The 20,707-nt window shown below is 37.5% G+C and overlaps 1 protein-coding gene across 7 annotated transcripts in view; it reads right to left on the reverse strand.

Annotated features, from left to right (window-relative positions):
• The window catches only part of RNF24 (ring finger protein 24), a 115,671-nt gene that overhangs the window by 24,798 nt on the left and 70,166 nt on the right, over positions 1-20,707 (reverse strand). For all 7 annotated transcript variants that reach the window (XM_086333386.1, XM_086333385.1, XM_086333387.1 and 4 more), the window contains 3 exons: positions 18,436-18,585; positions 5,248-5,290; positions 3,076-3,117 (listed from right to left, as the gene is read on the reverse strand). In XM_086333386.1, the coding sequence (XP_086189512.1) occupies positions 3,076-3,117; positions 5,248-5,290; positions 18,436-18,585 (235 nt within the window). The remainder of the gene's footprint in view (positions 1-3,075; positions 3,118-5,247; positions 5,291-18,435; positions 18,586-20,707) is intronic.

The raw sequence follows: 20,707 nt of genomic DNA on the forward strand, positions 1-20,707 counted from the left end.
TTGGAGAAGACTCTTGAGAGTCCCTTGGACTGCAAGGAGATCCAACCAGTCCATTCTGAAGGAGATCAGCCCTGGGATTTCTTTGGAAGGAATGATGCTAAAGCTGAAACTCCAGTACTTTGGCCACTTCATGCAAAGAGTTGACTCATTGGAAAAGACTCTGATGCTGGGGGGGATTGGGGGCAGGAGGAGAAGGGGACGACAGAGGATGAGATGGCTGGATGGCATCACTGACTCGATGGACGTGAGTCTGAGTGAACTCCGGGAGTTGGTGATGGACAGGGAGGCCTGGAGTGCTGCGATTCATGGGGTCGCAAAGAGTCGGACACGACTGAGCGACTGATCTGATCTCATCTGATCTGATGCCTGCCCCAGTGTGTCACAGCTTCCAGGGCACCTTTCTGTTTCTCTTGATACCAAGATTCCATTAGATGCAATTTATTATCCCACTTACATGACTGTCCTATTGTTTTCTCTCAGAAATCTGTTTCTCTGGATCTATGTCTCTATTAAAAGATGGAGGAAGAAAAGGTAAACAAGGAAGACTATGGGTTTTAAAAGAAGGTATTTTTTGTTTACAGAAGGGCAATATATTCTTATGATTTTAATATGTACACATCATCTCCTTAGTTTCACATGTTGAGTGTTGCTCGACTCCTAGACTGGTAGAACAATGTAAACAAAAAGTGATATAAATAATTGTAGCTGTAGAGTGGTCTAAGAAGTTGGAAGGGTGGGTGGTGTTTGGGCAGCTGAGTCTGCAAGGTCCCAGGAACGTTCCATTAGGGGAGCAAAAGCCAAGAAGAAGCAATTGTGCAATAGTGGAGCCCTGAAGAGCTTCTCACTGTTACTTCAGATAACACAAGGCACCCTTCTGTACACTCTTGTGTGATTCTCATTTATAGTCTTCTGTAATAGATGGTTAATGTCTTAAAAGCAGAGATTAGTTATGTTTCTTTGTGTCTCCATGGTTTATTACAATGTCTGATATGTTTTATCTATTCAGTAACTTTTAAAATTACAGTTGACCCTGGAACATAACGCAGGGGGCTATGGGTGCTGACCCTCCATGCAGTTGAAAAATCCATGTATAATTTCTAGTCAGCCCTCTGTATCCATGGTTCCTTTGTATCTTTAGTTCCTCTGTATCCACAGATTCAAACAACACAAAGAAGTCTGACAGAAAATAGTTTCCACACAAAGAAATGCATCCAAAAAGAACCAAATGAACTGTGAAAAATATATGATCGGCCTCTGAAAACAGTTGTACAGCCAGGTTAGGTTTTCTTAGTTACAGTGAAACTGGAATTGATAGGTGCAGCTGGGATAACAATTCTGACACAAAATAATATACCACAATGTACTTTTTCAGGATAAAGATGCTAAACTAATGGGTCAAACCAATAAGGAAGACTTCTATTCCTGACAAACATGGTTATTCAATATTGTTAATGTGTGTTAGAATTTGATCTTTTCAATTATGGTCATCAAAATGACCCCAAACAGAAGAGGATCACTTTCTATTACTGTTTTGGGAAAAATTTTAAAGTCAAATAGTAACTGATGCTTGAGTTTAATCCATGATTAGGTCTGAAATGCTGTACAAATTCTGTATCAGCTGAGCTACCAGGGAAGCCCAAAGGGCGTGTTGCCTCCTGGATGGGGAACCCTGGTCTCCCGCATGACAGGCGGGGATACTCACCACTATGCAATGAGGATGGTGTAACCATATCAACTCTTTGATAAAATATATGCAGAAAGAGCAAAGAAGCAGTGTGTGTGTGTGTGTGTTGCTCAGTTGTGTCCAACTCTTTGCGACCCCATGGACTGTAGCCTGCCAGGCTCCTCTGTCCATGGAATTCTCCAGGCAAGAATACTGGAATGGGTTGCCATTCCCTTTTCCAGATAATCTTTCTGGCCCAGGAATTGAACCCAGGTCTCTTGCATTGCAGGCAGATTCCTTTTTACCATCTGAGCCAACAGGGAAGCCCCCAAAACCAGCAGAGACTTCAAAGTGTTCAACAATAACACAAATCATTATTTTTATTATTATTCAAATACTTTTACAAATTAACTCTCTTTGAAGGGATTGGCAATGTAGCTTCACCATAGTTAGGTTATATAAAATATAGGTATTATAATGTGAAGCTTTTCAAGTCCTTACTTTAAATACCAATTAAAAAACTCAGTAAGGGTGGAAGAGATAGGGCTCTAAAAATAAAAATTCTGAACATTTATAATCAGAGGCAACACAGGAATAAAATAAACAAGAATTATTATAGATTATTTGTCTTAAGGTGTACAGCAGGACACACACACACTTTTGTATTTAATTTAGATAGCATAACAACATAGTGAATATTCCAACCCCACAACTTCATCACTAAGTAACAACTGCAAGAGTTCTTATTTCTCCTTGTATGTTCTGCCCCATTCCATCTTTCCATCTCACCTCCCCAAATCCCCACTGTCATGAAGCAATCACTGCCTTTTTTGTGGCATTGGTAAGAAAAAACTTCTGGGAACATTTTTAAGAGTGAAATTAATGCAAATTCACCTTGAGTAGAAAAACTTGTTTAGATTTGTCTCCTACTCACATAGTATGGACAGTAAGCAGCATCTCTGCTGCTATGATATCTTATGTTGGCAACAATCCCATTAAAAATGAGTTATTTTACTCTCTTGTAAGTCTTTACAAAATGGATTTTTATGTGACCTCACCCTCAAATATTCTATTAAGCTGATCAAAATAAGCCTAATTTTTTTTTTCAGCTTCTGAAAATAAAGACATTTAAGCATATGAGAATATACTCAGTGGTGGTGTGTGTGCTCAGTCATGTCTGACTCTTTGCAACGCCATGGACTGTAGCCCACCAGGCTCCTCAGTCCATGGAATTTTCCAGGTAAGAATACTGGAGTGGGTTGCTGTTTCCTACTCCAGGTGATCTTCTGACCTAGGGATCAAACATGAGTCTTCCATGTCTCCTGTATTAGCAGGCGGATTCTTTACCACTGAGCCACCTGGGAAGCCCCCAAATAATCAAGAACAGATTAAAATACTTATAGGCAACTTACCTCATGCAAATTCAGTTCTTTTACTTTTTCTTTTAATATAACCTGTAAGACAAAAACGTATGCTTTTATGCCCATTTATATCTGTAATTTGAAATATGTCTCATTTTACTCACAAATACTTTTTCTTTTATATTCTTGTATATATAGCTCATATCACCTCATATTCAGTATTGGGGAGAATTTCTTTTACAGTTTGAGACAGAACATTTCAGCAATATTCTTTTAACTTGAGCAATGGAGCAATATTCTTAAAAGCAATTTTAAAATCTCTTTGAGAACAGACTAAATTCTGGGAGACAACATTAATACACAGCAATCTGGAGTAATTGCTAATATGGGGGGAAAGTAAATGAGACTGCTTGCCTCAAGATTTGGTAAAACACAGTTTTGACTCATGGGACTGACTGGTAATTTATAAAAGAATGAAAGGTAAGGTCAACCTTAATTTTTGAAGCTTTGCTTATTATTATACATGACTATCCTCAGAAAACTTTAGCTCTATCTAGAGTTATATAAATGGGCTTGAAATTCATCCAGGTGCTGTCCCTAACCTAACTTTATGGAGACTGCATGCATGTGTGCTCAATTGTGTCCAACTCTTTGCCACCCCATGGACAGCAGCCCAACAGGTTCCTCTGTCCATGGGATTCTCCCCTAAGAATACTAGAGTGAGTTGCCATTTCCTCCTCCAGGGCATCTTCCCAACCCAGGGATCAAACCCATGTCTCCTTTGTCTCCTGCATTGGCAGGTAGATTCTTTACCACTGAGTCACCTGGGAAGCCCAAAGGAAACCATAAACAAAATGAAAAGATCATCTACAGACTGGAGAAAATATGTGTCACAATTGACATTTCAGTCACAAATGATGTGACTGCAAAGGGCTTAATTTCCAAAATACACAAACAACTCCTACAACTCAGTAACAAAAAACAACCCAATTGAAAAATGGGGAGAAGACCTAAATAGACATTTCTCCAAAGAAGACATACAGATGGCCAACAGTCATGTGAAAAGATGCTCAACATTACTAATTATCAGAGAAATGCAAATCAAAACCGCAGTGAGTGCCACCTCACACCAGTCAGAAAGGCCAGCATTAAGAATCTACAAATAACAAATGCTGGAGAGGGTGTGGAAAAAAAGGGAATTCTCCTGTGCTGTTGGTGGGAACGTAAGTTGGTGCAGCCACTAACTATGGAAAACAGTATAAAGGTTTCTCAAAAAACAATTTGAGACAAAATTGAGACAAACAGATTCATTCCATTAGAAAACTAAGACATTTATCTCTGTAAATGAATCCCACGGGACCCATGGAGAAGAGTGGGGTTACCTATGAATATCAGTGTGGACATCCAAGGAACTCACCAATGAGCTCAGATTTCAAAGCAACACAGACAAAAGATGGACAAAAAGATATGTAATTCTAAAATGATGACATGGTTCTGTAACATCAGTAGCAGCAAGATTAAAGACCCAAAAAAACTGAAGTTTGTGCCCCCACTTCTTTCCCCCTCCCAAACTACTAAGGATGACAAAAATAATTTCAAAAGAAAATTAAGGAACACCTAGGCCCTTAATTTTGGTGTCAGTGGTAAAATATTAATGGATGACACATGGAAGAAAAAAAAATTTTACAGGCCTTCAAGAAAAGCTAAATTTATTACCTTAAAGAGCAAATCAGCAAAGGGACAGTACTAAGGGCAAGGAATTAACAACAATGACAGAAGTATCTGGACTTCTCAGTGGTATGATGTGAACTAATATTTAAAGTAAAAAGGGAGGAGATGAGATCAGTATAATACACCTGGTTACCTCCAAGGAACGAGTATGTATTTTACCAAGGAGGAAGGTAAAAAATTCATTTACTGGACCTCTGAACTCCATTAGAATAATAGTAACTTTAGGATTTTAAGCTACAGCATTTCCCTTTAGCAAAATGTTCTCCAGAGTTCCCTGTTAAATTGTATTATTTTATCATTTGAACTTTCTATAACTTCAAGTAATACTTAAGAATACTTAAAGTGAAGTGTATTGTACTGCAAACTGACAAGCAAAATGCTAAAATGAACACAAGAAAATCCAGTCTCAGTTCAAAATATGTGTGGAAATCTGAGCCCTCATTATTTGGTGAAAAACAAGATGAAAGCCAGTCTTAAGTAAATCTCTCTCACCTGTTTGTAGGCATAAAATTCTTTGTGTGCTTGATGTCTTAGCCTAAAAGACAGAAATGAGCAATGCAATATTGAGATTTCCATATAAGACTTTGAAAAAAATTTTAAACTTCCTGTTTTTGGTATTAATTTGTATCATTTATGGTTTAAAATCTAGAATCTTTATTCTAGAATACACTCAAATGACATACCCACTACTATGTTATGAGAAAGTGACCAGTGAACCATAGAACATTATCCAAACATATAAGATCAAGTGCAATCTCATTAAAACAAAATCTAAAATATTTTAATGAAGTGTCAATTCTTTTCCTATTTATAATATTTATCACATTTTTCTTAATTAAAAATTGAAGTATAATATACATCTAACAATGAACAAAAGCCTCAAAAATACACATATTAAAAAATAATTATACACACTAGTTTAACTATCACCCAGATCAGTGCATAGAACATTTCCAACATCCCTTAAATGATTCTTCCCAATCAACATTCACCCCTAAAACTCCTAATTTTTATCATTGTAGATTAACTATGATTGTTTTTGACCTTCACATAAATGGATCATTTGGTGTATACTCTTCTGTGTTGACTTCTGTCAGTCAACAGTTACTTGAGAAATGCATCCATGTTGCTGCAGTAATTGTTATTTTTGACTGACATAGTGTTCCATTTTATGAATAAATATGAAACTATCCATTTCACTGTTGGCAAATATTTAGGTTACTTTCAGTTTGGGGCTATTACAAATAAAGCTGCTATACAAATTCTTCTGCATGTCTTTTGGTGGACACACAGACTCATTTCTGTTGAGTATATACCTAGGAGTAGAACTGCTGCTCCAAAGTGCTTGTACAAGTTTTACGCCTGTGGATAGGTAGTATACATGAAAGTTCTAGTTGTTCCACATCTTTGCCACAGCTTGGTAAGGTCAGTTTAAAACTTTTTGGCCAATCTGGTGAGTGTTCAGTGGTATCTCATTTTGGTTTTCTTTTTCTTAAGTTTTTTTTTTGATGTGGACTTTTTTTTTAAAAAGTCTTAATTGAATTTGTTAGAATACTGCTTCTGTTTTATGTTTTGGTGTTTTGGCTACAAGGCATGTGGGATCTTAGCTCCCTGACCAGGGACTGAACTCACATCCCCTGCATTAGAGAGTGAAGTCCTAACCACTGGCCTGCCAGAGAAGTACCCTCTCATTTTGGTTTTAATTTTGCATTTCCCAAATGATGTTTAGAACCCTTTCATATGCCTGTTGCCTGATTGGATACTTCTTTTTGAGGCAGGGCAGTGAAGCAGAAAAGGATAGCTTTATTAAAGTTTTGTCAGGCAAAGGGAGACAGGACAGGTTTCTGCCTCGAAAAACTATGTGTCTCAACCCCAGGGAACTTGATGAGGGTTTTTATAAGGGCTCAAAGGTGGTATCTGACAAGATTAGGGTGTAAGCAGGGCTTGCACTCCTTTAATCTCAATAATCCTGCAATGCAGGAGACCTGGGTTTGATTTCTGAGTTGGGAAGATCTGCTGGAGAAGGGATAGGCTACCCACTCTAATATTCTTGGGCTTTCCTGGTGGCTCAGCTGGTAAAGAATCCACCTGCAACGTGGGAGACCTGGGTTCTATCCCTGGGTTGGGAAGATCCCCTGGAGAAGGGAATGGCTACCCACTCCAGTATTCTGGCCTGAAGAATTCCATGGACAGTATAGTCCATGGGGTCACAGAGTCAGACACAAGAGACTTTCACTTAATCTCATCTCAGGTGACAGGTCTCCTAATCTTGATGGGCTTCTCTGGTCCCTCTAATCTTGCCTCACTGGTTTCTTGGCTGCTGCTCCTTCTTTGATTAGCAACTGTTTTAATCCACCCTTTGAAACTCAGGGAAGGTAATGGGAGACTGAAGTCTTGCCTACAAGAAACGGGAGACAGGGAGGGGACATATGTATACCTATGGCTGATTCATGTTGATGTTTGACAGACAACAAAATTCTGTAAAGCAGTTATCCTTCAACCAAAAAATAAATAAATTAAAAAAAAAGAAATGGGAGACAGAAAGGCCTCCATCCTTGGGCACCCCAAAGGGCCCTGCCTGGTTTCAAGATCACACCTGATCTCTGGATGTAATGAAGCTCTGCTTCATTACAATAAGACTTTAAAGTCTCATTGCAGAAAGATTTAGTGAGAGAAAGTAATCGGTAAGAAGTGGGTTTATTTAGAGAGAAACACTCCACAGACAGAGTGTGGGCCAACTCAGAAGGTGAGAGCTGCCTGGATATATTCTTTTATGAAATGCCTATTCAAATATTTTGTCCATTTAAGAAAATGAGTTGACTGTCTTTTCCTTATTGATTTATAGAAGTTCTTTAAATATTTTAGATGCAAGTCCTTTGTTGGGTACTGCAATTATTTTCTCCTACTCTATGGCTTTTTTCATTCTCTTAATGTTATCTTTTGATGAACAACAGCTTTTAATTTAATAAGCCCAGTTGGGTTTCCCAGGTGGCTCAGTGGTAAAGAATCTGCCTGCTGATGGAGGAGACTCAGGTTCAACTTCTGAGTCAGGAAGATCCCCTGGAGGAGGAAATAGCAACCCACTCCAGTATTATTGCCTGGATAATCCCATGGACAGAGGAGCCTGGCAGGCTGCAGTCCATGGGGTCACAAAGAGTTGGACAATGACTGAGCACACATGCACCAGTTTATCACCTCTTTCCAATAACATCAGTTCTTTTTGTGTGCAGTTAAAGAAATCTTTGTCAACCTCCAGATCATGAAGATAATCTCGTGCGTGTACTGTGAAAATAATTTATTTTACCTATCACATTTAGGTTTATGATCCATCTGAAATTTGTATGTATGACATGAGGTAGAGGTCAAGATTCTTTTTACCTACATGCAGATTTTCATTTGACTCATTTATTGAAAAGATCCTTCCCCACCGTGTTGCCATGATATATCTGCTGTTTAAGTCAGACCAGTATGTGGTTCTGTTTCTAGAGTTTCTGTTCTCTCCCATTGGTTTATTTGTCAGTTCTTGTGTACTAGATTGAACAGAGCCCCCTCAAAGTTAATATAAAATTGCTACTTCAGAATGTAACCTTAATTGAAAATATAATTTTTGCAGACTATGTATTAGTTAAAATGAGGTCATATTACGATGAAGGTGGACCATAAATCCAATAAGACTGTTGTTCTTAGAGGAAGATGAGAGGACATACACAGGGAAGAAGGCCAGGTGAAGACAAAGGCAGAAACTGAAGTGAGGCACCTACCAGTCAAAAAACATCAAGGATTGCTGATAACCACCAGGAACTAGGAAGAGGCAAGGAAAGATCCTCCCCACATAGCCTTCAGAGGTAGCATGGCCCTGCCAGCACCTTAATTTTGAACTCCTAGCCTTTAGAACTGCAAGAGATTAATACATTTCTATTGTTTTAAGCCATCTAGCTTGTGGTTCTTTGTTACAGAAACCCTCGGAAACTAATGCGCCTTGTGTCAATACCATGCTGGTTTTTTTTTTTTTTTAAATAATCTTGGACTTACAGGAAAGCTGCAAAAAATATCAGAGTTCACAGATACTTCTCTCCCTAGTTTTCCAATATTCACATCTTACACAACCGTAGTACAATGATCAAAAGCAGGAAATTAACACTGATATTTTGACATTAATACTCATATAGTATTAACCAAGGAGAAGGCAATGGCACCCTACTCCAGTACTCTTGCCTGGAAAATCCCATGGATGGAGGAGCCTGGTGGGCTGCAGTCGGACATGACTGAGCAACTTCACTTTCACTTTTCACTTGCATGCATTGCAGAAGGAAATGGCAACCCACTCCAGTGTTCTTGCCTGGAGAATCCCAGGGACGGGGGAGCCTGGTGGGCTGCCATCTATGGGATTGCACAGAGTTGGACACGACTGAAGCGACTTAGCAGCAGCAGTAGCAATATTAACCAAACAGATTTATTTGAATTTCACCAGTTTTTTCATTAATATTTTTTTTCTTATTTTTAATATTTATTTCTTATTTTTTTCTTATCTTGTGATCCAATTCAGGATCCCAGCTTGCCTCTAGTTACATCTCTTTAGCTTTTACTAATCTGTGACAGTTCCTTAATTTTTCCTTGTTTTTCAGGATTCCGATGTATCACTTGGCTATGGCAGTGTCTACTGGGTCTCCCCATTGTAAAATTACTATTTTCCCCTTTGCAACTGATCGATACCAGTTGCAAATATCAATATAGTTGGGGGAGAGATGTTGAAATTATGAAAATTTACTTTTTCTCAAGATTTTGCCCACTGATTTTAGCATCAAGACATCCTGCTTGCAACAATTCTGTATTGTTTGCCTAGTGGTGGTTTCGTGGTTTCCTAATCCCTTGTCCATTAACTGGGATTATTCTGTAAGGAAAAGATGCCCTTCTTCCCTCATTTGTTTATATCAGCATGGACTCATGGATATTTGTGTTAATCTACAGGTTATAATTTAATATGATCATTATTTTGTTGCTCAGATTTAGGCTTTTAGGCCCTCCTTCAGATTGACTCTTGTGGCCTTTCAACATATCCTCATCCTTTTCCATGCATTTTCTAGCTCACTGGCACCAAAACATGTTACAAGCTCATCTTTTACTTTCCATGCTCAGTTGTGGAGTTAATGACTTCTTTCAAAGAGCTTTGATTCCTTTGAAGAACACTCTGTTTTCAGTCCTGGACCTTTGTAACAAATTTTGGAGTCTGGTAGTGTAAGTCCTCAAGCTTTGTTCTTCTTAACTATTTTGGTTATTTTGGGGCCTTTGCATTTTCATATAAATTTCATGAGCTCATCAATTTCCACAAAAAAACCTGTTGGGATTTTGACTGAGATTGTGTTTAATTTTTAGATTAACTGGGGAGAAGAACTGACATCTTTGTAAGATTGAATTTCCAACCTATGAATATAGCATACTCTATTTATTAGGTCTTCTTTCTCTGTACACATTTCTATGTATAACACTTACATATCCTTCACTAAATTTATTCCGAGATATTTGATAATTTTTGATTTACTGTAAATGGTATTTAAAATTTTTTAAATTCGAATTCTTTGTTGCTACTACATAGAAAAAATTCAATTTTTGTACATTGATCCTGTATCTAGTGACTTGCAAAGTTCACTTATTAATTCTAAACAGCTTATCTGTGGAAGTTTTGGATTTTAAAATACACAATTATTTTGTCTGCATATAGTAACAGCACCTTCACAGATTTTGTTCTTTATTCTTTATTTTACTTTTTTCCCCCTGCACTGGCTAGGACCTTGACTACAATATTAAATAAAAGTGGCAACAGTGAATGTCCTTATTAATGCTGCTGCTAAGTCGCTTCAGTCGTGTCCGACTCTGTGCGACCCCATAGATGGCAGCCCACCAGGCTCCCCCGTCCCTGGGATTCTCCAGGCAAGAACACTGGAGTGGGTTGCCATTTCCTTCTCCAATGCATGAAAGTGAAAAGGGAAAGTGAAGTCACTTAGTCGTGTCCGACTCTTAGTGACCCCATGGACTGCAGCCTACCAGGCTCCTCCATCCATGGAATTTTCCAGGCAAGAGTACTGGAGTAGGGTGCCATCGCCTTCTCCCGTCCTTATCAATAGTTACTATTAAATACAATGTTTTCTCTAAATTTTTTGTAGATATATTTATTCAAATAAACAAAGTTCCCTGTATCCTTGTTTTAGATTTTAAAAAAAGTCATGAATAGGTATTAATTTTTGTCAAGTGCTTTTTTTTCCCATCATACTTTTCCTTTTTACTGTTAATGTGGTACACTGTATTGATTGATTTTCAGATGTTAAAACAACCTTCATTTCTGGAACAAAACTCCATTTGGTTGTGATGTACCACCAGTTTGCACACCCCTGAATTTGATTTACTAATATTTTGTTCATGAGAGAGATTAGTCTATAATTTTCATTCTTATAATGTCCTTGTCAGGCTTTGGAATAAAAATTATCTGGCCTCATTATTTGAGTTAAGAAATACTTCTTCCACTTCTGTTCTCTGGAAAAGTCATATAAGAGTAGTATTTTTTCCTTAAATGGAGAAATTCACTGGTGAAGCTACCTGGCTTGCAGTTTCTTTGTGGGAATGCTTTTCTTATTAGATATATAGTTATTAATACTTTCTATTTCTTCTTGACTCAGTTAAAAATACTATCATTCTTTTATTTGTATTCATATAACACACAATTAACCATCTTAAAGTATATAATCCAGTAGTACTTAGTATAGTCACAACATTCTGAAACCACTCAGTTAAGTTCAGTTCAGTCGCTCAGTCGTGTCCGACTCTTTGCGACCCCATGAATCGCAGCACGCCAGGCCTCCCTATCCATCACCAACTCCCGGAGTTCACTCAAACTCACGTCCATTGAGTCAGTGATACCATCCAGCCATCTCATCCTCTGTCATCCCCTTTTCCTCCTGCCCCCAATCCCTCCCAGCATCAGAGTCTTTTCCAATGAGTCAACTCTTCTCATGAGGTGGCCAAAGTACTGGAGTTTCAGCTTTAGCATCATTCCTTCCAAAGAACACCCAGGACTGATCTCTTTTAGAATGGACTGGTTGGATCTCCTTGCAGTCCAAGGGACTCTCAAGAGTCTTCTCCAACACCACAGTTCAAAAGTATCAATTCTTTGGCGCTCAGCTTTTTTCACAGTCCAACTCTCACATCCATATATGACCACTGGAAAAACCATAGCCTTGACTAGACCTTTGTTGGCAAAGTAATGTCTCTGCTTTTCAATATGCTATCTATGTTGGTCATAACTTTCCTTCCAAGGAGTAAGCATCTTTTAACTAGTTCACTTTAATTTCAAAGCTTTTTCGGGCTTCCCTGGTGGTCCTGTAGTTAAGAATATGCTTTGCAATGCAAGGACACCAGTTCAATCCCTGGTTCAGGAAGAGTCAGGTTGTGGAAGAACTAAGCCAGAAAACTGCAACTACTGAGCTCACACACTGCAACCACTGAAGCTTGTGTGTCTAGAGCCCATGCTCCACAACAAGAAAAGCCACTGTAATGAGAAGCTAGCACACTGCAGTGAAGAGTAGCCCCAACTTGCCACAACTAGAGAAAGCCTGAGTGCAGCAACAAAGACCCATCACAGCCAAAAAATAAAATAAATAAATAAATCTTAAAAAAAATTTATTCATCAAAAATATCTGGTACTCATTAAGTAGTTGGTCCCTATCCCACCTTCCCTGCTGTCTCTATGGATTTGTCTATTATAGATACATTACATAAAATAAATCATACAACATATGACCTTTCTGTATCTGGCTTTTCATTTAGTATAATGTTTTCAAGCCTCTTTCTAGTTGTAGCAAGTATCAGTACACTGCTACTTTTTTATGGCTGAATAATATTTCACTGTATGTATATGCCACAATTTGATTACCCATTTATCTGCTGATGAGCATTTGGGTTGTTTACACCTTTTGGCTCTCTTGAATAATGCTATAAACATAGTATACAAACTTCCTTGTGGACATACTTCTTCATTTGTCTTGGGCATATACCTAGGAATGAAATTTCTGGGTCTTATGGGAATTCTATGTTTAACTTTCAAAGACCTGATGAACTCTTTTTCACAGTGACTATACCATTTTACATTCCCACCAGCAATGTATGAGTGTTCCTATTTCTCTATATCCTTATCAACACTTATCATTTTCCATATTTTTGACTATAGCATCTACCTGTTGTGAATTTTGTTGTGATTTTAACTTACATTTCCGTAATGACCAATGCTGTTGAACATCTTTTCATGTGTTTGTTGACCGTCTATATATCTTCTTTAGAGAAATGGCTATTTAAGCCCTTCACGTATGTTTTTAAAAATGTTCATTTATTTAGGCTGTGCTGGGTTGTGGTGGCTTCTCTTGTTGGGGAGCATGGGCTCTAGGCCACACAGGTTTCAGTATTTGTGGTGCATGGGCTTTAGTTGCCCTGCAGCATGTGGGATCTTCTTGGACCAGGGGTTGAACTGGTGTCCCTTGCATTGCAAGGTGGATTCTTAACTACTGGATCATCAGGGAAATCCCTTTTACTTATTTTTAAATTCAGCTGTCTTCTTGCTGTTAAGAAAAATCTTATTTTTCTTTATTTTCTAAAATTAAGGAGAATATAATATGTTAAAAAATTTTTATAATGTATTTTGAAAGCCTAAATAGGTAATATTCTTCCTTAGTTTAAACTGTTTTACAAAAAATTAAGGGTAGACATCAGAATAAGTCTTCCTCATGTCTGACACCACAGTAGATTTTTAATAGAACAATCACCATTAAATATGCATAATAATAGTATTATGCTACACTAAATGTAAAATAACACCAGTAATACAGTCATTACCCCTGGGAACCTCAATCAAAAGCAGTCACCAAGGTTCAGTTCAGTAGCTCAGTCGTGTCTGACTCTCTGCGACCCCATGGACTGCAGCACACTGGGCTTCCCTGTCCATCACCAACTCCTGGAGCTATTCAAACTCATGTCCATCAAGTCGGTGATGCCATCCAACCATCTCATCCTCTGTCATCCCCTTCTCCTCCTGCCTTCAATCCTTCCCAGCATCAGGGTCTTTTCCAATGAGTCAGTTCTTCCCATCAGGTGGCCAAAATATTGGAGTTTCAGCTTCAGCATGAGTCCTTCCAATGAATATTCAGGACTGATTTCCTTTAGGATGGACTGGTTGGATCTCCTTGCAGTCCAAGGGACTCTCAAGAGTCTTCTCCAACACCACAGTTCAAAAGCATCAATTCTTCAGCACTCAGCCTTCTTTATAGTCCAACTCTCATATCCATACATGACTTCTGGAAAAACCATAGCTTTGACTATATGGACCTTTGTTGGCAAAGTAATGTCTCTGCTTTTGAATATGCTATCTAGGTTTGCCAGAGCTTTCCTTCCAAGGAACAAATGTCTTTTAATTTCATGACTGCAGTCACAGTCTGCAATGATTTTGGAGCCCGAGAAAATAAAGTCTGTCACTGTTTCCACTGTTTTTCCATCTGTTTGCCATGAAGTGATCATGGATGCCATGATCTTTGTTTTTTGAATGTTGAGTTTTAAGCCAGCCTTTTCACTCTCCTCTTTCACCTTCACCAAGAGGCTCTTTAGTTCCTCTTCACCTTTTGCTATAAGGGTGGTATCATCTGCATATCTGAGGTTATTGATATTTCTTCTAGCAATCTTGATTCCAGCATGTGCTTCATCCAGCCCAGCATTTCGCATGATGTACTCTGCATATAAGTTAAAATTAAATAAGCATGGTGACAATATACAGCTATGATGTACTCTTTTCCCAATTTTGAACCAGTCCGTTGTTCCATGTCTGGTTCTAACTGTTGCTTCTTGATCTGCATACACGTTTCTCAGCAGGCAGGTAAGGTGGTCTGGTATTTGTTCACAGTAAAATTTCCTAAGGCCCCCTTAACTTCACACTCTAGGATGTCTGGCTCTAGGTGAGTGATCACATGATTGTGGTTATCCGGATCATTAAGACCTCCGAGGATCAGTTTTTCCATTTCTGTATCAAAGGTTATTAGAATTTTGGGTCTTTGCACTGAATCTGTTGATTGCTTTGAGGAATACTGCCATATTAATAATATTAAGTCTTCCAGTTCCTGAAATCTTTCCATTAATTTAGGTTTTCTTTATTTCTGCAATATTTTATAGTTCTCAGTGTGTAAGTCTTTCACCTTCTTGGTTAAACTTATTCCTAGGATTTTAATTCTTTTGGATGCTACTGTAAATGTTTCATCTATTTCCTTTTCAGATTGTCCCTTGCTGGTGAGAAGAAATATAACTGATTTTTTTTGTGTTACTTCTATATTCTCAAAGTTTGCTTGTCTGTTACTCCTAGATTTTTTGTGTGTGTGTGTGTGTGTATATATATATTCTATGGGATTGTCTATATATAGAATCAGGTCATCTTCAAAAAGAGATAGTTTTACTTCTTTCTTTCCAATTGAATACCCTCTATTTCTTTGTCTTGCCTAAATCTTCTGGCTAGAACTTCTAGTACAATGTTGAATGGTAATGGTGAAAGTGAGCCTCTTTTTTTTTTTTTTTTTTAATGAATATCAATGCTTTTATTTTTTTCCCCCCACTGTTTCTGTTGAGAAATCAGATCTTTTTTTTTTTTTTTTTTAAATACACAATGACAGGTATCTACCACTATGCTGTGCTTGGTCACTCAGTTGTGTCTGACTCTTTGCAACCCCATGGACTATAGCCTACCAGGCTCCTCTGTCCATGGGGATTCCCCAGGTAAGAATGCTGGAGTGGGTTGCCATGCCCTCCTCCAGGGGATCTTCCCAACCCAGGGACTGAACCCAGGTCTCTGGCATTGCAGGCAGATTCTTTACCATCTGAGACCCCGGGGAAACTCACTGGACTGAACTAGACATCCATGCATGAGATGGAAGAAAAAGAAGGAATGCTACTGAGAAACTGTAATAACTACTTCACCAAAAGGTTATTCAGCAAAGTTGGAGATGCTTCCCAAATAAGAATTACTCAGTTAACAATGACTCAATTTGTCAAGGAACAGAGTATGATCACTACTACAAATCTATTAATATCCAATCTTGTTAGTTTTAAGCTAAACATAACATGTGCCTGATTGCAAATACTATCCCCAAAGCACTATCAGTCCTCCATCGTACTCTTGGTGTGCTCAGTTGTGTGCAACTCTGCAATCCCATGGACTGTAACCCACCAGGCTCCTCGGTCTGTGGAATTTTCCAGACAAGAATACTAGAGTGGGTTGCTATTTACTACTCCAATCATACTCTTATTATGATGGAAATAATCAGAATAAGCTGAATAAGAAAAAAAAAGAGAGAGAGAAAGCTGATTTACTCTGTCACAGAAAAACAAAATAACCAAAGTCATAGCAATTACATGCATAGATATATATGTATAACAATCACTGTGCTGTACACCTGAAACTAACATGACACTGTTAACCAACTATATCCAATATAAAATTTAAAAATTTTAATAAATAAATAAAACATACATGCTTTTACTGGATATGCTAGAAATACTCCTTATGGATAACAAAATGAAGATGTCCTAGACCATGCAAACGAAATCCACCATTATAGTAACATATAAAATAGTCTTACTGACCTACACATTCTTTTGCTCCACCTGTTCATCCCTCCCTCTTCCCTAGCTCCTGGCATCAAGTGATCTTTTTACTGTCTCCATAGTTTTGCCTTTTTCAGTATGTCATATAGTTTGAATCATATAGTATGTAGCATTTTCAAACTGGCTTCTTTCACTTAGAAATATGTGTTTAAGATCCCTCTATGTCTTTTCAATGCTAGATATAACTCATTTACTTTCAGAGCTGAATAACATTCTATTATCTAGATCACTACAATTCATTCATTCAGTGAAAAATATCTTGGTTGCTTCTAAGTTTTGGTAATTATGGGTACAGCTTCTTTCTACAAACATCAGTGTGTTGGTTTTTGTGAGGATGTAAGTTTTCAAATATTTTAGATATGCCATGTAGCAAAATTCTCTTTTTACAGAAATGCATTTCTCTCTGTGTATATGTGTGCATGTATGCATGTGTGTAATATTTGCTCTTAGTCATGGATTGTCAGCCATTTTACAAAAAAACACTCTCCCGCCAAAAGCCCATTTTTCTGTGGTTTGTTGAACTTCTTTTTTATTATTATTTTTAAAATTTTATTTATTTATTTTTGGCTGTGCTGGGTTTTTGTTGTTGCGTGGGCTTTTCTCTAGTTGTGAGCAGGGGCTACTCTCAAATTGCAGTGCGTGGGCTTCTCACTGCAGTGGCTTCTGTTGTTGTGGAGCATGGGCTCTAGAGTGTGCAGGCTTCAGCAGTTGCAATTCCCAGGCTCTAGAGCACAGGCTCAACTGTTGTGGCTCATGGGCTTAGTTGCTCCATGGTATGTGGGATCTTCCTGGACAAGGCTGGATTATCACTGAGCCACCAGGGAAGCCTTAACTAATATTTTAGATTGCACTATTTTATCTTGCATTTGCTATGGCAGGTGCATTTAACAGAAATATCTTTTTGCTATTCTTCCAGAAAACATTCTAGTAATAATAAATTGTGACTTATTTAGCCATTCCCTTCTCTAGGGGATCTTCCCGACCCAGGGATCGAACCTGGGTCTCCTGCATTGCAGGCAGATTCTTTACCATCTGAGCCACCAGGGAAGCTCAAAAGGAGGTAAGAATGGGGAATATTTTGTTTTTCTTAAGTATTGGGTGGGCCAAAAAGTTTGTTTTTTTTCTGTAGCAAATTACGGGCAAACCTGAAATAACTTTTTGGCCAACCTAACAGCTTGCCATCCGCTACTAAAAGAAAAGTAAAGTAGGTTCTCGTCTTCATTAAAAAATTCCAGGCTCAAAAATGTTTTAATATTGTAAATCAACTGTACTTTAATAGAAAAGTTTTAGAATATCCTTAGTGTACAAATCTGTCCTTTGAGAGTGATTATGAAATTCTGAAATGGTTATTTTGGAAATGAAGCCTGATAAATATGATTTATTTTCATTTTTTCAGTGGTTAAGAGCACATGCTCTAAGGTCAGACACAACTAGGTTTGGGTACCAAGTCTAACCAATTTTTCATCTGTGTGACTATAGGGAAATTATTTAACTTCTGAAAAATAAAGATAATAAGGTTACCTTGTTTAATTGCAGTGCACACACAGCACAGGGTCTGGCACACAGTAAGTACCTAATAAATATTAATTCCTAAAATGTATCGAAGTGGTAAAGAATCTGTCTGCCAAGCAGGAGATGAGGGTTCAATCCCTGCGTTGAGAAGATCCTTTGGAGAAAGAAATGGCAACCCAATCCGGTATTCTTGCCTGGGAAGTCCCATGGACAGAGGAGCCTTGGAGGCTACCATCCAGGGGGTTGCAAAGAGTCAGACATGGCTTAGTGACTAGTAAAAATTTATAAATATTATATCTATAAATATAATATTAAAGAGAACGAGCTAGTTGTGGAGGATTTGTGAGAATGAATGAATCATGGACCCACCTTAATTTTAGAACATTTGTTAATTACCATAGGTTTAAAACACTTTAAGGGCAGAAGGCTGATTTATTATTGACTGTTTAACATATATTAAAACAACATAGAATGAAAATTGATTACCTAATCAAGTAGCAACAGAAGAGTAAACTAAGGATGAAGACAAATACAGCAGTGCCAAAAACCACAATATATATGTTGAGTGGCAGGTTCTGGAATCCAATATTAGGCATCCTGAAGTTGTAATGTGGGAAATCCGAGCTCATGGATGAACTGTGGGGAAACAAAAGAATGAAAAAAAATTAGGTTATAAAGACTAAGAACCATGATCACATTATTTTGTATAATACATGTATAGAGGAAAATTTTTTCATAAGGCTTGATCCCATTTAAAACAAATATGATAGACGAGGGTTAATATCCTTGCAATTAATTCATTTATCACACCACAAATACTTATTTAGTACTTACTATGTATCTGGCACTATTCCAGAAGCTTGTGATCCTACCTAAAACGCTTTACAAAAAGGTATTCACAGAGAGGTACTTCACTGAAATAAAGGCAATAATCAATAAATACAAGAAAATGTATTTATTTTCATGGAAGTGGAAAGGGAAATAAAAGAAGTTTAAAGATTTTTAAAAACTCTTGAACTTTTAAAGTAATAATATTTATAATGCTAAAATACTGGAAATAACTTAATGTGTCACAAGAAGATAATGATTAAATACTTATATAGAGTCATATGTTACAATATTATTTGGTCATGAAAAGCTGTTTTCATTAACTTCTAAATTTTAATAAACATATGCAGGAAAAATTAAGCAATATATAAATTGTATACAAAATGTGATCCCAGTTTGGTGGATTACATATGTAAATACACGTGTATATATAGGTGTGGACACGTGTGGCAGAAAAAAGCCTTAAAGCCAACAGAGCAAAATGTTTTTTTTAATTTGTGTTTTTCTCTTAATATTTATATTTTATTGAAGTATAGCTGACTTACAATGTTTCAAGTGCAAGCAAGGTGAATATCAGTTCAGTTCAGTCGCTCAGTCGTGTCTGACTCTTTGCAACCCCATGAATCACAGCACGCCAGGCCTCCCTGTCCATCACCAACTCCCGGAGTTCACTCAGACTCACATCCATCGAGTCAGTGATTCCATCCAGCCATCTCATCCTCTGTCGTCCCCTTCTCCTCCTGCCCCCAATCCCTCCCAGCATCAGAGTCTTTTCCAATGAGTCAACTCTTTGCATGAGGTGGCCAAAGTACTGGAGTTTCAGCTTCAGCATCATTCCCTCCAAAGAAATCCCAGGGCTGATCTCCTTCAGAATGGACTGGTTGGATCTCCTTGCAGTCCAAGGGACTCTCAAGAGTCTTCTCCAACACCACAGTTCAAAAGCATCAATTCTTCGGCGCTCAGCCTTCTTCACAGTCCAACTCTCACATCCATACATGACCACAGGAAAAACCATAGCCTTGACTAGATGGACCTTTGTTGGCAAAGTAATGTCTCTGCTTTTGAATATGCTATCTAGGTTGGTCTAGGTTATTACAAGATATTGACTACACTTCCCTGTGCTATACAGTGAACCTCTGTTGCTTGTTGCATATGTTTTTTAAAAAATTAGAAATCTAGCACTCTATTCATACTAAGTCAAACAGGTGGAATAAAAATGTCATACATTTTTTAGTTAGGCAAAAATTCATAAGTTTTCTAAAATATATATATTATGCATATTATTTATATATAATATGCAAAAGCTTTTATACTACATTATTTATATATAATATGCAAAAGCTTTTATACTACATTTGATAAAGGCTTGAGAAAGAACAACAAAAAAAGAAATGGAGAAATTGAAAAACATAAACTAAATGAAATGGGAGCACTGAATATGACATAGAAAAAGTGAAACAAACTAGATAAAAGTAAAAGATCATCATATAATTCAGTTGTTTTTAAACATGGCTGATCATCAGAAACATATCTAGAGCTCTGGTGAAGAAAAAAGCAATACTTCGGCACTTCCATTTTTCAAAAAATTCCTAGATAATTCAGATATGCCTCTGGATTTTAAAAAGTGATTGCAGGTTTTTCTATTACATGGTAATTTTGGTGATATAGAGTTCTGTTATTTTTTTGTTAACTGATCATGATACAATGGTATTAAGTGAATAATAGTTACATAATCACAATAGTAAAAGATGTTTATTAGTTTTCACAATCAATATCCAGAAAAAAATAAAAGATAATTATAATTGCAAGCCATAATGGGAACATGATTAACCTAATATAAAATAATTACATACAATTTGGGGGGTTAAGCAAAGTGATGTGGTAAGTGGAAGTGCATACACGAACATATTTTCATCCATCCAGCCAATCT

The sequence above is a fragment of the Bos grunniens genome, chromosome 13 (assembly GCF_055505025.1).
Source record: "Bos grunniens cultivar Pamir isolate PY7600 chromosome 13, Bosgru_T2T1.0, whole genome shotgun sequence".
In the NCBI taxonomy this organism is placed as follows: Eukaryota; Metazoa; Chordata; class Mammalia; order Artiodactyla; family Bovidae; genus Bos; species Bos grunniens.